This window comes from Leptinotarsa decemlineata, unplaced genomic scaffold (assembly GCF_025532065.1).
Source record: "Leptinotarsa decemlineata unplaced genomic scaffold, Ldec_3_MD MMD2_tig00026354_RagTag_RagTag, whole genome shotgun sequence".
NCBI classification, from domain to species: domain Eukaryota; kingdom Metazoa; phylum Arthropoda; class Insecta; order Coleoptera; family Chrysomelidae; genus Leptinotarsa; species Leptinotarsa decemlineata.
Window position 1 is genome coordinate 929,665 of NW_027412702.1, and position 16,643 is coordinate 946,307.

General features: G+C 35.7%; 1 protein-coding gene across 1 annotated transcript in view; it reads right to left on the reverse strand.

The window, feature by feature from the left end:
• Positions 1-945: 945 nt before the first annotated feature.
• The window catches only part of LOC111509450 (myrosinase 1), a 38,131-nt gene continuing 22,433 nt past the window's right edge, over positions 946-16,643 (reverse strand). Inside the window, exons 5-8 of the mRNA XM_023165213.2 lie at positions 11,552-11,845; positions 7,838-7,975; positions 3,698-3,804; positions 946-1,138 (exon numbers count right to left, since the gene is read on the reverse strand). Coding sequence (XP_023020981.2) covers positions 1,012-1,138; positions 3,698-3,804; positions 7,838-7,975; positions 11,552-11,845 — 666 coding nt within the window. The 3' untranslated portion in view covers positions 946-1,011. The remainder of the gene's footprint in view (positions 1,139-3,697; positions 3,805-7,837; positions 7,976-11,551; positions 11,846-16,643) is intronic.

The following is a 16,643-nucleotide window of genomic DNA, read 5'->3' on the forward strand; positions in this document are numbered from 1 at the left end:
TTGTTTATGTGGCTTGTGGAGGTGGTATTGAACATTAATTTATATTTTGCCTCAATCGTTGATTTATAAAGATAATTTTTCTTTTTTAAAGTAGAATATCTAGGTACGTATAAATTATCTCAACTTGATATAGGTGATGTTGCCAATATGTGAATTAGGAAAAAATCCCTTCAAAAATCAAAACCCAACATTTGAAACATCAATTTGAATACTTTCCGAAGTGAATTTGAAAAACTCATGAATTCATACTTGCATTTGCTATATTAACCCAAATTGAGAAGCATTCCCAATTGAATTACTCAACGAAAAATAGTTTCTTCTTGTTGATGATATTTTCAAAATCATCAGATATCAAGGTGGTATCTGTTTTTTCTTCAATGACAGAAAGAAAAAGAATGGAAAAAGGATAAGTTATCCAGGTATTTCCCTAATCGAAATGGAATATGCACTATTAAGGCCATCTACATCTCTTCTATCGCATTTGAGCATCTGTATCATTTCGCTCAAAAGTCTTTTGGATAAATATGGTTGAATAGTTGGATGATCAAAATCAAAAAATGTGTCCATATTCTTTTCCATGTTCAACGAGAGCTCTGGGGTTTTTTATATTTAGTTTCCTAGAGTGTCTTATATAATCTGAAACTCGTGTTTCAAATTACCGTCCGGTTTGACCAACATAGCATTTGTGACAACTTCCACAGTTCAATTTGTACTCTATATAGAATTGTATTCCTTGTATTGTTTTTGTTCTTTGTTTCGAGAAAAAATGCTTTCCAAGTATATTTTCATTTGAAAAGGCCACTTTAATTTGTTCGGTACTGAGTAGAATTCCAAGTTCATCAGATAAATTTTCTACAAATGGAATTTTGTGATATTGTAATTCATAATTGTAATGATTGTAATTCATAATTATTAAAATTTTCTTCGAGTGAAAGTAAATAGAACTTGAATATGATCAGTTTATTCGAAATAATTTACAAATAAAATGGTAAAATTTCCTCTGCAAGCCATTTATGTGTGCAAATCCTCTGGTATACGACCGGTAGCTGCTAACTTCTTGAAAAAATGTGCTGACTTCTTCCGAATCCTCGTTTTGTTAGGATCATTTTGGTCGATGTAAAAAAGGCCAAAGTGTGCGCTTTAAAAAAAATGTATCTCAATATCTGTCTATGAAAACAAAAGTGTTGTTATACCTTTTCAATAGTTCGTGCGACAAGTGTGCATAGTGAAAGTATTTTTTATTCGATATAGATAGCAAACTTTGATAAAGAGCAACATTTTGCAGTTAGCTATTTAAATTTTTTTATATATTTTTATTGCAGTTGTTTATTGGAAAAAGTTTTATCGAAATAATTATGGCAAAATGCAATTCGTTGATGTCATGAAGTGGTGTTAACAGAATCCAAGAATTTTTTCGACCATACTGTTATACAGACAAGTTTTTGAAAACCTTCAGAATTAGAAGGTTGGTGGAATTTTAAACAGTTGTGTAGTTATGAAGTCAAATAAACGTTGTACAGAAATGGAAAAAACAAAGTAGGCGTTCTCGAAATATTCGATTTAGAGCTCTCATCTATCAAAATAAAATAGCAATAGTGACTTTTTTGGATATTTCATACACATCATCATTTAGTGTTGAAAAATTTTCTCAAATACGTTTTGTTTTATATTGGCCACCGTCAACTCTCTTCTTCAAAGATGGACATGTGTTTCGTTCTTTTGGATTTGAATTCTCTACTTGAATTTCATGACACCAAATGAAAGTGTATGAAAATCGTGTTGCGTTTTCTTTTAATTTCAAACTGGAATTGACAATATTGATTTTTTGCGAATATCTTAAAAAAACCTTTTTTTTCTCCATTTCGGTACACTGTTTACTTGACCTTTGGAGTAAGCATTTTTTTTGTAATTTTATCAACCTTCTGACCTTGAAGGTTTTGGAGTTACCAATAGTGCCTGCCTAAAATATTCAGCCTATATATACGACTGAAATGTGTTTTTACCGAAGTTTTCCGAATCACTTTGCAAGTTAACCCTATAGCTCTTTTGAGTTCATGAACTTCTGAACAGAACTGTACACTTGTATGTGTGAATTTGGTCTAGGAACTCCACAAAAGGTAGAAGCTGCTATCTGAAAGTGAAGAATAAAGTCTCCTATCTCCATCACAGTTGAGGTGAAAATTTCCAGCACTGAGATATCCAATCGAATCGGGTGATATTTTCTATTCTGTAATTCAGTCACCCTAAATTTTTGTAGTACGTTCATCATCCCATAAAGCTCATTACGTGGTTTATAACTTCTGATGCAGGTCAACTATACTGAATTGATTTTGAAATTACCCTTCACCAACCTTTCAAAAGTGACTAGAGTATTGGATAATCCTACTAGAGAGGTTTGAACTCGTCCATGTCCAGCCTGAAATTCGATTTTGCCTTCGACTTCGGAATGATCTTCGATTTCAGTAACCACTTTTCAGAATCAACGTATTTTGATTCGACTAACCTGATGAAATAGTTGTTAGAAATCTTGGGTCATCGAGCATCTAAAGTCGATACATGTTATCGTTTTTCTGTAGATTATTTTGAGAGCCCCATTTTGCCTCTGATGCAGATAGCTCACATTATATCATTTGCAAACTTCGGGATACTTGATTTACGTTTTTGGAACATCTTTCTGGCTACCAATTCAGCGGTTATTAGAGAATTTGATGCAGCTCGGTGTTCTTTAAATATTCGAGCAAGGCCTGTACTTGCGATCATTCTTATTGGCTGTTCTTTAAATACACTAGTAAAGCCTGTACTTTACAGAGAAGATGAATGTCGAGCTTACGACTCCAACTGACCTCCCTGTAAATTCAGATCAGTAGATTCTCAACTCTCCAACTCCTGATCCAATAACTGAACCTAAAAAAAAGGTTTGGTGGTGCAGCCAGGAAACGACTGAGTCGTCTCCTCAAGAGCGGGGTACCTTACGAAAATAACTTGCACCAAATTCTTGAGCGGCGTACGCACAATCTGTCTCAGGTGGAGGAACAAACCCCCCATGAGCAGGTTAGCACACATTTGCGCTAAAGTGATGATTCATCAAAACTAGAGGTGAAAAAGCCCTGCACGGTTGAATCTAAGGCATCGTCAGGTGTAGCTGACGTGCAAAAAGCCTCATATGGGTAGTTTGTCGCGGGTATCAAAGTGAGAATCTTGCACCCCAACTATCCAACTACCTCATTGAGGATGAAACAGCAGAGCATATACTTTGTGCCTGCCCCGCTGGGGAACGAATCGGGTTTTTAGAGTTCGACAGAGCCGTACTCTTGCCATCTGACCTGAAAGATCATACAAACTAATCGGCTTTGTTGAGAAGCTGGGTTCATTTGGTCGAATGTGAATCTTGATCTTGAAGAGATAGCAAGTGTAGTAGCCTCTTATCTCTCCTATCAGATGTTGACATCAGTTACTGTCTTGAATTTGGACGCTTTATGGCCTCTGGCCTCTCTGGCCTCTAGAAACCTCTTCCGATGCAAAATACGTTTCGATAACTCATTACCAATTTCTATTCTCTGAGGAATATTTGTAAAATGTTTTGCTGATATATAAGAATTCGTGTAGCATGCTGTGCAGTATGACACACAACTTCTGAAGAAGTATTGTTCATTAGAAATTGGAAAGATTCAGCGAATAGGTGTGACTTTGGTAATACCTGTATCCAGATGTCCATTCAAAGTTGTCAATCAGACTCCAAGTCATTGCACCAAAAATGCTGACTCCATCCTTGTAGATAGCATCATGGAATGCACTCAAATACATCTGAAATAAAGAAATTGACAGTGAATTGATTGGAAGTATATGGTTCCGTCATGTTTCTGTAATCTGCCATATAGAGATTGGAATTGAATAATAAATAACGTTTTCGTACATTTCAGTTAATGAAGTATCGTTTCCAGAAATTATCGAAGAATACAATAAAATAAGTTCTTTTCTTCTTCTCTCTCTCTCCCTCTAGATTTATTGGACGTTGCTTCCTTCCGCCGCATTTCTTCATCCTCCTTCTATCAGATTTGACAGGAGCTTCGTCGAAGGGGTGCAGCGGTCTTGCTCGAAGCAATACTGCCACCCCAAAACTTGTTTTTTATAAAAACACTTAATATTTTTTTGTTGACTCGCCTTCTTTTCGGGACACTTTTTGACTTTTTACACATAATTCAACACATATGATTGTTAAAGTCCAGTCCCCATGTGGACACTCGGTCCACTCCGGCCTCCACCCGGCGTAAATGGGGATAGGGGTTATGTAGTTCCACTGTAACACTCCCACGTGGACATCCGGTCTACCCCGGCCTCAAACCGGCGTGAATGAGAGTGCTGTTTTTCTCTTATAAGACTTTTTACAAGAATGTTTATTTTATTGGTGACACGTTCTATGACTGAGGACAGTTACAATACAAAATCGAGTTTCATCAACAAAAATATAGAACGAATATAGAACCCCACTTTAAGGATTTCGAGAATAACGAACAGTATGACAACAGGCAAAAAGATTGTTAATGTTCCAGGTTCAAGTACAGGTACAATTACAGGTACAAGTGAACGTATAAGTACAGGTACAAATACAGGTACCAATACAACTGATTACCTGACAAGGCATACATACGCTTCACGAAGCCTGAAAGTTAGGCATCGGATAGCAAGCCATGATGGTTAAACCTCTGAAGAAGCTAGCCACTCGCGCCAGCGAAACGTCAGGAAAAATGCCAAAAATCCACGGCTTTCAATTCAAAAAGTTGGAGAAGAAGATTTGAAAAATATAGAATGGATGTGTTTAATTCAAGCAATAACAAGCTGTACTTTAATTTATCGAAACGAAAAAATATTCATGCAGAAAACCAACTCATACCGGACAGTACCTGAATCCAATCTCCATCAATCTACCCAGGAAGATGAATCATCAAGACTCTATTTGAGTTGGTAGAATAGACATCGGCACCGGCTAAAAGAAAACATCGGTCACAATCAGTGTTTGCCGTTTCTAGCGTTAACGTCTAGGACTGTTGGAGGGGATACAGAGTTCTAGATCTATATGAAAGAATATACTTTAAATCCTCGCATACCACCCATATAGCAGCCCTCGATCTTCAATTTTTTAAGCGAGGCAAAAAATGAAAAATGCCGCCCCCGCGGCAGCTATCAGATGTCCACTAATTGATTGACATTTGGTCTTATGCCTTCCGGAATTAATACATCCATCGCTGTTCTTTCTGTGTTACGCCTATTCATTTACATATATAAAGATACTAGTACTATGTTGCTGTATCACTGCTGTTCCAATGTTTTGACTTCATAGATGCCAGCCATATTGATCCCATTATCATAATATTAGACAGGACAGTATCCAATTCTAATAAGTAATAAAGTTAGGAGAGTTCTATGGAAAAACAAGTGCAAACTTGAGCAGGTTAATTCTGGACCTTTTGGGACCTCAGGCTCAGTTCACACGAAAGGGACAAAGGTCCGCCCCTCGTCTTTTCCAGACGTCCATTCTGTGTGAATTGGTCCTTAGACTTTCAGAGTCCACTCCTTCACTTTTGCCGTCATTCAGTCAACCAATCAACTACCGCGCGTACAGCGAGAAATTCAAACCACCAGTAGATGAAGAAAGTGACTGCTGTCCCATAATCCCATTTTTTCCTCAAGGAACTGAACTTTTTGCGATTTTCATGACATCCAAGTGGAACCTTGTGGAACACCCAGCTCGAGGTAGGTGTGTTTCGGAGAGTGGGAGAGAGAAACGTGTGACATAATCGATGTAGAGAAGGATTGAATGAGTATCGGTAAGATTCAAAGAGAGTAAGGCCTCTTGAGACTCCGCTCCCTTGTCGCGCACCAGTCACGTGGTTTTAATTAAAAAAAAGTTTATCGGTATGAGATTTGATCGCATGTCGTCAGCGTGGTTTTTTGTCGGGATCAAAATTGACCCATTCTCTATACTAGACCACATTTCTGGATTTCCATAGAATTTAAGGGGAAGTTGCGACGTCATTTACTTGTAGAATATAAGGAAATATCCATTAAATTTGGGAAAGAATTGTGTTTCACCAATCTTTCCCAAATCTAAGGATATTTTCCTATCTTCTACATGACAATGACGTCACAATTTCCCTAACATTCTGAGGAAATCCAAAAATACGGTCAAGTATAATGAATGAGTCAATTTCGGTCCCGACAAAACAAACGTTATCAACAATTCGCAATCACTTCCAATATTTCACGTTGGTGTCGAGGCTAAGGACAAAGCCTACGACGCCGACGTCCTTGGTTTAATTCTCATACCGATAAACTTTTTTCAATTAGGACCACGTTACTGGTACGTGACAAAGGGATCCGAGGGGTGGGGCGGATTCTCAAGGGAGCTCGAGGGGTGAGGCGGAGTACTAAGGGGGCCCGAGTTGTGTGGCGGTATCCCAAGGGAACCCTCGCCCTCATTCCATCCTTCCCTGTATCGATTACGTCACATGTTTCTCTCTCCCACTCTTCGAAACACACCTACCTCGAATTGGGTGTTCCATAAGGTTCCGCTCGGATATCACGAATATTGCAAAAAGTTCAGCTCCATAAGAAAATACATGGGATTTTAGGCCAGAAGTCACTTTATTCACCTCGCTGTACGTGCTGTACGAGCGGTAACTGATTGGTTGACTGAATGACGCCAAAAGTGAAGGGGTGGGTTCTGAAAGTCTAAGGCCTAATTCACACAGAATGGATGTCTGGCAGTGACAAGGCATGGAATTTTGTCCCTTCCATGTGAACTGGGCCTGAGGACCAAAAAGGTCCAGAATGAACCTGCTCAAATTTGCAAGTGTTTTTCCATAAGAAATGGCTTAGAACTCTTCTAGCTATATTACTCTAATGTCATCGACAAGTATCAAATTGTAAACACAGGCAACACACATGTTCTAAACGAAACACTGTCGTGAAGAGAGATCAACGAGGGAGTTTTCAAATATAGCTTAATCACTTTCGCAAGCACGGTAATTAGAAAGGTGATGCCGCGATTCCTGCGGGCGAGCGGGCGCGAATTTTTAACTATGCCTACGCGCCTCGCGAATAATAATGTCTGTGCCTAATGAAGGTCAAAATTGAGTGAATGATGAGTTGTCCATTCGTCTGTGAAGTATGAATTTGGCTGCCCTCTGAACTCGCGGCCCGAGTCGTAGGCCTCGGTATGCACCCGCCTAGATCCGGGTCTGCATAACAATCTAACAAAAATTCAGACACCAATCATGGTCGGCTCCAAAAATTGCGTTAACCAGATTCTATTAGGCGACTCATATATCGGTGAATCCAGAAACCGTTGGGAGTTCGTATTGGCGAACATGAAAATATACCCATTGAGAAGAAATCAACAAATCGAGCAGCATGTTTTGATTTGAATATTACCGGAGTCTAATCCCAGCACCTAACCGATATTTTTAACATGTCGAGGTGTTAAAAATAACGGTTTGGTGTTGGGATTAGGCTCTAGTAATATTTATTACTACACCAGAGGTTCCAAATAGTGCAACACATGTTTTGATCTACCAACATAAATTAGTGGAGCATATGGAGGAATGTTACAAAAATTTGTCAAGAATCAGAAGTTCATCGGATATTTATTCTCAGTAGAGTATCTTGATAAAAAACTTGATGGAAACTTCGGCACTGTCGTGTTATATAGAAATATTCATTTTTGACAAGAAACAGTGTGAAAGGCTGAAGTTATATTCAATAAACACTTCAGTATTCCTTCAGATGAAATTTCAAAAACCTTTCCACTTTTGATGTTTTTTTGTTTCAAAATACTCACCCTAGAAAATCTAATTCTCTCATTGTCTTCTAAAGTTGTTCCATTATCAGAATAACCATATTCGCATATGAAAATTTCAGGATTATTGTAAGTTTCCTTCAGCCATTTGAACAGTTTTCTTGTACCCCACGTTGTAACCTACATAATATAAAAATGTTTCAACAAAGATTTAGATAACATATTATTACAACAAATTCCGAACAACAAATAAGAGAGGTTCGATATAAACATTCCACGAAAACTAATGCTATGAACTTCTCAAATTCTTAACTACAAATCTGAATTCTTTGTTACTTCTAAAGGATAAATATAAAGAAATTCATATTCGTTAATCTTCTTTTAGAAGAGGCAAAATTTACCAAATCAAACTCCAATTCAAGTTATGGCAGTTAGAGGATCTAAGCCAAAGAAATAACTTGAAGATTAATCAATTACTGAGCAGTATCTATTTCAAAGTGATTAAATTCATTATTCACGGAGCAAAGAAAGTTAACACGTGTAGAGCTTCATGATCCGGGTTGTCTTTGCAAACATCTGAGACCTTTCAAATTAATCGGAATATTTTAACGAAATTGAGTCACGTGAAAACATTTTGCCATGTTCTCTCAACCAACTTTTTCTGAGCTGATTTTTTTTCAGGTCTTCTTCTGGTTCGGAAAGACGATTGAGTTCAAAGCCATTTAGGGGGCATTTTAATCGAATAATGAGACGTTCATATCGAAACTATAAACTACAACTAGCCACTTTGAATAACTTTAGTGTTTAGGGGACAAGTTCAGTGTGGAAATAAACTACTCGTCAAATGTAAATTATAATCGAGTGACCTTATTTGGAAGATATTTCAATTCTGTGTACAATGTTGTAGTATTATTGATATAACAATGGGAAAATAAAATACCGATTCAGGTTTTTATTCAATTCAAAAACGTTCTAGAAACTAGGGCAACCTGGACTATTGAATGATATTAATGAAAGTAATAGAAATGAAATCACACGGTGGAAAATGTATTGTTCAAATACATAACATGGTCCTGAATATCATTATCTAGTTACTGCTGATATCGTTGATGAATATGTCAGAATCATTCTGAAATGGTCAGTGACAGGTTAGTTTCATTATTATGTTTATTTCTTGAGAGTGGATAACAACTTTTTCATGGTGATTTCTATTAGTTGGGACACTAATATGATTGTAATATAATTCGAAACCTATGAAAGAATAAATGAAACTAAAATGACTAGCTGATATGTCAATTAGAAGCAATGAATATAAGCAATGAAACGTGAAATAAGAATACAATAAAACAAAATAATCAAGATGAAAGATGAAAAAGAAATAAAAGGAAATAAAAAATGATAATACGGAGGAAATTAAAAAAAAATCAAAACAATAAAAACAAAAGTGTTGAAAACACGTTACTTCATAATGGTTTCGATTGTTAGTATCCACAATCGTCTTCGTGGAGTAACTTGGTTTCAAATCTATCTCTAATTGTTTTAATTGCTTGCATAAATTCCATTCATTTTTATTTCTATATTTTTTTCATTCTACTCCGGGGCCATTTTCATGTTTTATATTGATTATTTCATTCGCTTCATTGAATTCTCATTGTTACGTCATAGATTTCGAATCTATGAGTTTATTCATTTATTTTTTGTTGAAATATGTTTATACACTTCAAAAGCGGATTGGAATAGTGGATGTATATGTACAACGGACATAGAAAATCTGCACGGACAACATGTTCTCAATGAGAATCAATTGTTACTGAAATTAATGGAAGCAGAAAAAAAAATACTTCGGGAATTAGTTAATGAGGAGGCATCAATGTTGTAGTTTAAGCTACATCGCCTTAATGAAAAATATGTCGTCTTGAAGTGAGTGTCCCGAGCATCAGAAGTGGGTTGTATAAATGTTTTTAAACTTTTTCATCGACAGAAACTTCACTCTTACAAAATGAATGGGCAAATAAGCCGTCAAAATTTGTGATATCGGAGTTATTCAAATCCCAATATGACACATCTTCATCCCCAAAAACTCAATGTTTGGGCAAGAATTTTGAGTATTCATATTATGGGATAATTATTTTTGGAAGCAAATATATGGATCATTCTCATTGCATATTTAGTAACAGAAAGACAGTATCTCGATAATAACTTTACATGTCGACGGTTCGCAAGGAGAGGTTCTGCAAAATGGCCACCCAGATTTCTCGATTTGTCTCCATTGGTCTTTTTTTTATGAGAATGGTTGAAATCTAAAGTTTTTAAAACACAGTAAATATTCAATTTACACAAAGGAATTATCAGATGTGAAGTCACAATAGAAGCAGCTTAGAGGGTAACTTCTGTGTTGCGGGGGTGAGTAGGAGAAGACCTGGAATGAATGATTACATGCCTGAATCTGAAATAGTGATGAAAGCTAGATGTGAACTACAATGGAACCAAGCCCTCATCGTGGATGATGTGAGGCCTCAAGAGATTCAAATATGAGTATCATGTGATGTATCCCCCAAAAAATAGGTAACAAACAAATTGATGATATAACACGTAAGAATGAATAAATTAAATATATTGAATATATTCAAAAATCTAGAAATCAAAACTTATGAAAAGTTTTTGAAAACTCTGACTGAAGTCAACCTTCTCAAAGATATTGAACAATTTCTTGTACTTGGATAAAATTTCAGAAAAAAGACATTTCGATTTCAAATTCATTGTCGGAAATCGAATATATAATGAATGATTTCAATGAAAATGAAAACTATTCATAGAGCCACAATTATCAACATACTTATTGATCATTTCCAAAAACCACATAATAATAAAACTCATCTGAATCAACTATACAGTGTCATTCCCAAAGTATGCACCATATGAGAAACGTATTTATTAAAGGTTTTTCAACAAAAAGTTATTCTTGATAAAAGTTTGTGCATTCCCTAAAACTGAACATGCACCAACGAAATACAGTAAAACACACGTAATTTACGAGGAGACTTCAAATAATTGATTTTGAGACAAAAGTTTGGAAAACTCCCAGGAAATGTTATTCATAAAAGTTATTCAGCATTGAAAAATACATCTATATTTGAAGTCATGGCCATCTAAGCTGAGTATTATTTTTTGTCCATTTTTCAAAATGGGGACTACGAAAATTGAAAATTTGCTAAAACGATAAATAGACAGCACTTTCGTCAGCGGGTCGATTTGATTTGTATTTGTTTCTCGATAAGTGAATTATGACTGTTAAATTTATGGATATGTAAGTTCTCCCTGATGTCCATACGATTTCCTTTATTGACTTATTTTATGAGTTTTATGTTCTCATGAAACTTATATAGTGTTCGTTTCGGATGTTATTAATGCTATCATTTTTTTACTGCTTATCAATACAGATATATGTTTTTGTCGTAGATATGTTTCAGATAATCATAAAAGGTTTTCTTATTCGAAGTTCATTCTAGAAAACGCTCAGAGCAATGGCAATTTGAAAAAATATGAATAGGTACCTGAAAATGAAAAAAAACGGGTTTCCTTCCGTGTTCTGTGTTTTTTATCCCCACAAGGTTTATATTTATTATGAGGATGAAAAACACGGAGCAAAACCCGAAAACTCAGATCATCATATATATGCGACTTTTGATGGTTCAGAGTAGATGATTTTGCAATTATAATTATTAATCATTCTGTACGGAAATGAAAACAACTCACTGTGCGGCCCAATGAATTTTTATCCCATGACGGATCGGTCGTGATGAGAACGCCGGCATTCATTTCACTGCGGCTCTTTCCAACGTTATTTTCAAAATCATTTTCAGCGTAATTAGTAAAATAGTGGTTAACTCCTAGAAAATCGAATGTTCCATTGATGAATTCAATTTCATATTCAGTCCATTTGGGAAGTTGAGAGACCGGCGAGTTTTCCATCAATCTTTTTTGTTCCATTCTATCTTCTACCACTTTGGGCCAACCACCTTTGAGAATTGGATGTGCAAAAATACCAATCTAAAAAATACAAGTTCAGAAAAAAATGTATCCAAATGAACTGTTTCGAATAATATCAGACTATTCAGCTTAAATCTGTAACACCGACTTCAGCGGTTCGGAAAATAAATTAGCTAAAATACACTTGGGAGAAAGGAAAAATGCACACAACTAACTCATTAAGGTGAAACAAAACGTTCAAAATTCAAATGAAATACGTTTTTGTAGTTAATGCTCATACCATATGCGTTTCTCCTGAAGAATGAATAATAATTACACTCTCAACAGTACAACTCTCAACTCTCAACTCTGCAAGTGTGTTCCAATAATTGAAAATCTATTGCGGCAGTTGTATCGCCAACAGCATAAATATATTTCTGTGAAGATACCTGCACTGACGCCTGCCGGATATAATCCTACGCCCTTCGTGGTATTAGCCAGGGGAGTATGTGTTTTCTGTTTTCCATTAACCTACTGTGTAGGGAGTTGAGACTGGCCTGAACGAATTGTTCTTCTAGATGATTTGAATTAGTATGCCCACTGACTATATGTGAAAACATTATTTTTATGAAAGTAGCTGTTTCGATAGATAGATAGATTGTGCATAGTAAAATCTATGCATAATCTATACATCGTTGCATATAATTTAATTTGTGATCAATTGCTTCATTCATTTGAAAGTTTCCTACATAATTTTTATATAAAGGTGGAGAAGTGAAAGGCAAAACCTCTCTTTCTGGAATGTTGATTTCTCTCAAAAATATACCCCTTTCAATTCAAATATGAAAATGGTATGTTACTGTGAAGTCACTTCATACAAAATAATGAAACGCGAGCTATCTGAAGCAACCTGCATATATAACGCGAAACTCAATATTGCAAGCACTGGTTTTTGTGAAAAATCACACAGTATCAAAAGTACTCAGTCACTACTTAAGTAAAAATCATATTCTTGAAACTGGTGAATTGAGAACTTCAAGTCATTCAAGATTCTAAAAAAGATCTCTCACATACTGAAATTGACGGTAACAGAAGAATTAAAAACTAGAGTTAACATATTCGGAACAGTATTGTTAAAGGATGCAGTAACCAATCTCAGCAAACCTTCTTTATTTTGAAAATTATGAGAGTACACTTGATTCTTGATATATCTAAAAAGGAAAAAGTCTAGTGAGGTTAGATCAGGAGACCTTGCAGGCCAGGAATCATCACTATGAGTACCAATCCACTGTCCCGGAAAGCGACGGTTCAACTAATCAACAAAAAATTCTAGCGTTATGTTCTGGAGCACCATCTTGTTAAAACCAGCAGCTGTGAGTAACCGCTAAAGGCAAATTATCAAGAACGTCTTCCAAATCATTTAATAACGAAATGTACCACTATTTTGTTGAATTGGTAGATAAAAAGCCCAATTACATTCGTACCGAGAATCCCAACCAACATGTTAAAATCGAAACGATGTTGATGTCTGGACAATTTGTGTACACGCAGATTTTGTTGTGACCAATAATGAACATTTCTCCTATTGAAAATGCCATTGTTGGTGATCTTAGTTTCATCAGACCAAATTATTTTGAAAGGGAAATATTTATCGTCTTGGCAGTTTCTAGTGGACCATTCACAAAAGGTTGTTCGCCTTGCATGGTCACCTGGTCTGAGTCCATGACAAATCCTAAATTTATATGTATGATATTTATTTTTTCTTAAAATGTTGGTGAGCGATGGATTTGGCTACTCCGGTATTATGATCAATGGTGCGAGTGGATATCTTAGGATTTTCAACAACGGTAACACATCACGCTGACTTTCTTCACTAGATTGCTTTTGTCGGGAAACCATAGATTTTTAAAATGATCCATATTCTTTTAAATTGAGAACTGAACGTTCAATTACTGGATACTTATTAGACTACGCACGTCCATCATCAACAAAATTTCTTTGGCACAAAATGTAACATGACAACATATCAAATTTTTCAGTATTTGAAAAGCTGCCGTTTTCCATTTTCAACACAAATTAGGTAGGTAACGAGATGTAAAAGTAGGAACGGTAATATGTCAAAAATTCTACTACGAAACAACAGTATCATTATGACAACAGAACGTTATGTGTCATTTTTCAAGCGCGTACTATCTAAAATTGAAGAAAATCAGGTTAAGGTTAAGAAATCATATTGTGTGACACGTTGCTGTATTCACAATGAAAAATGGAGTTGTATACAGGGTATACTTTTGTTTCGGTCCATTATAAAAATACAAAGTTAATGTTTCTGAAAGACGAAACGTCGCAGAAGAATTCTTCTTGCGTTATCGTGGGGTCCATACAAAGCGGCCATGGCAAAGTGCTATTTGTTTTACATTTCCTTTGAAAATAAAGCTAGGAGAAAATTTGAACAAAATTCTCAAATTTCGGTTTCTCTCCAAAACTACTCGAAATATTAAAACCTTCTAGATGGCATATTATTAGCCACACGAATGCGCTACTTTTCCCTGATTCAGTCGACTCCATATCACTTACCGTTTTCGATATCCCCATGATGTTCATTTTTATCTGGGACACAGTGTATTATTCAAATTTTATTACCAAATAATCACCTAAAATTGTTCAGTCGATCACCACTGAATTTTCATGAGGGTGACACATTCAAGGAAAATTCAGCCAACGAAACAAATCGTCTCAATGTCATGAAGGTTGATATGTATGATAAATAATATCGTGAATTGTTCAGGAACATTATTTTTTTCGTGATAATGAGACAAAATACCGAAATGGAATATTTTCAAATATCTACTGCTGTTATTTTTTATTATTATTATTCATGCTAGAATTCACTATTAGCAGTACTCAATCACTGAAGTTTCTGAACTCCATACAAAATAATCTCATTGGTTATGAATTTCTGACAAGGGGCTGTTCAAGTATTACGTGAGCACTATGGGGGGCGGGGGGTCTCTGCTTTGCTTATTTTAGATGACTTGGGGGGTAGGGGAGTCTAGATGATGATTACGTCATCGGTAGTTATTTACTTTTTTACAAGAATGGCAACCCTGTCACATTGTCTTTAAGATAAGATAGATAAGATAAGATAACTTGCTTGAAAACGAAACGCATTTTCGGGGATTCCCGCAAATAATGCATACCTTTAGGCACTCGCTTCAGAACCGAGTAGAGAAATTATCGCGCACTGTTCACTTCTCTAAATTTTCTCTATTAGTGTATTGTCTTGTTTGGATACTCTAGCGAGTAGGCATATTGTAAGCATAGTAAAGCAAGTAAACATTTCTGTTACCATTGATTCCATTAGCCAAAGTTTAATGTTTAAATAAGATGTCGTTTCAAATAAACAAATCCAAGTTACACCAAAAATTGTTTCAAAGTTTTAAAACATCTCATACAAGGACGAAAGTACAAAATGTACAGAAGTTAGTTAATGAAGTGTGGCGAAATTACAAATTACAAGCCTAATCCGACAAGGAACTAGATATTATTGTATCTAAAAGAATCGAAGAAGAATTGCAAGCGGCGACCAAGAATAAATCCAATCTACATTTTTTTCTAAGGTGAGTGACGAAATCATTTTAGGTACCTATAAGTACTAGAAATATTAGAAATCGCCAAACAGTTTCTCTTTACTGATTAGAAAATATTATGGCCTATCTCAAAGTATAGAGGTAATATTCAATATATATATATATATATATATATATATATATATATATATATATATATATATATATATATATATATATATATATATATATATATATTTATATACATATATATTTATTTCTTATGATTAATTCCGTCAATTGGTCACAAAATACAGGATGATAGTTTTATACATATATACAGAAAACTAACACCCTATATTTTGTGACCCGAACGAATTGCTCGTTTGAAGATATTAGATTTGAAGCCATAGGGTTTTCTATTTATCACCATATACACACATCGGAAAAGTCTAGGGATATTTTTAAAAATGGCAATAATTTTTTTAGATCGCTTTAGGGAAAAAAAAAGGTGACGGGTGATTATTAAACGAATGTAACTTACAACAAAATTTATTAAATGGTCAAAAATAGTGAGTGCGCATATAAGAAAACCAAAAAAAAATATGGCTCTTCTTTGGTACCCGGAAAAAAAATCATAATACAAAAAAAATTGGAATCAGTACAAAGTATGGCCTCCATGCTGGTTTATTACGGCCCTACATCTATCGTGCATCGACAAAATGAGATTGTCAATGTCTTGTTGAGGTACATTTGCCCATTCAGCGATTAAAAGCTCTCTCAATTGAAACGTTGTGTGAATGTTCCCCATATGCGGAGTAATTCTTCGTTGAATCATGTCCCACACATGCTCGATGGGATTCAGGTCCGGTGATTGTGGTGGCCATGGCAATACATCAACTCCTTCGTTGGTGAGCCAGTCAGTCATTAGACGCGCGACATGTGGACGAGTATTATTGTGCATTAGGTGGAAGTTTTCATCAACAGCACCAGCAAACGGACGTACGATAGGTAGAAGAATGGTGTCGAGGTACTGTCGAGCTGTGAGGAAGCTATTTGGAAAAACGAGATCGGTTCATCATGATTCCGCCCCATAGCATTACTGTACCACCTCTGTATGTGTGGACTTCCTGGACGTGTCTCAAACGTTCATTATTTCCAGGTCGTCTCCACAGTTTTACTCGACGAGAATCTGGATGAAATCTAAATCTGGATTCGTCTGTAAACAAAACTGTGGCCCAATCATTTGCATCCCAGTTTTGATGTTCTTGACACCACTCTAATCTTCTACCGCGATTGCCTCTCGACAA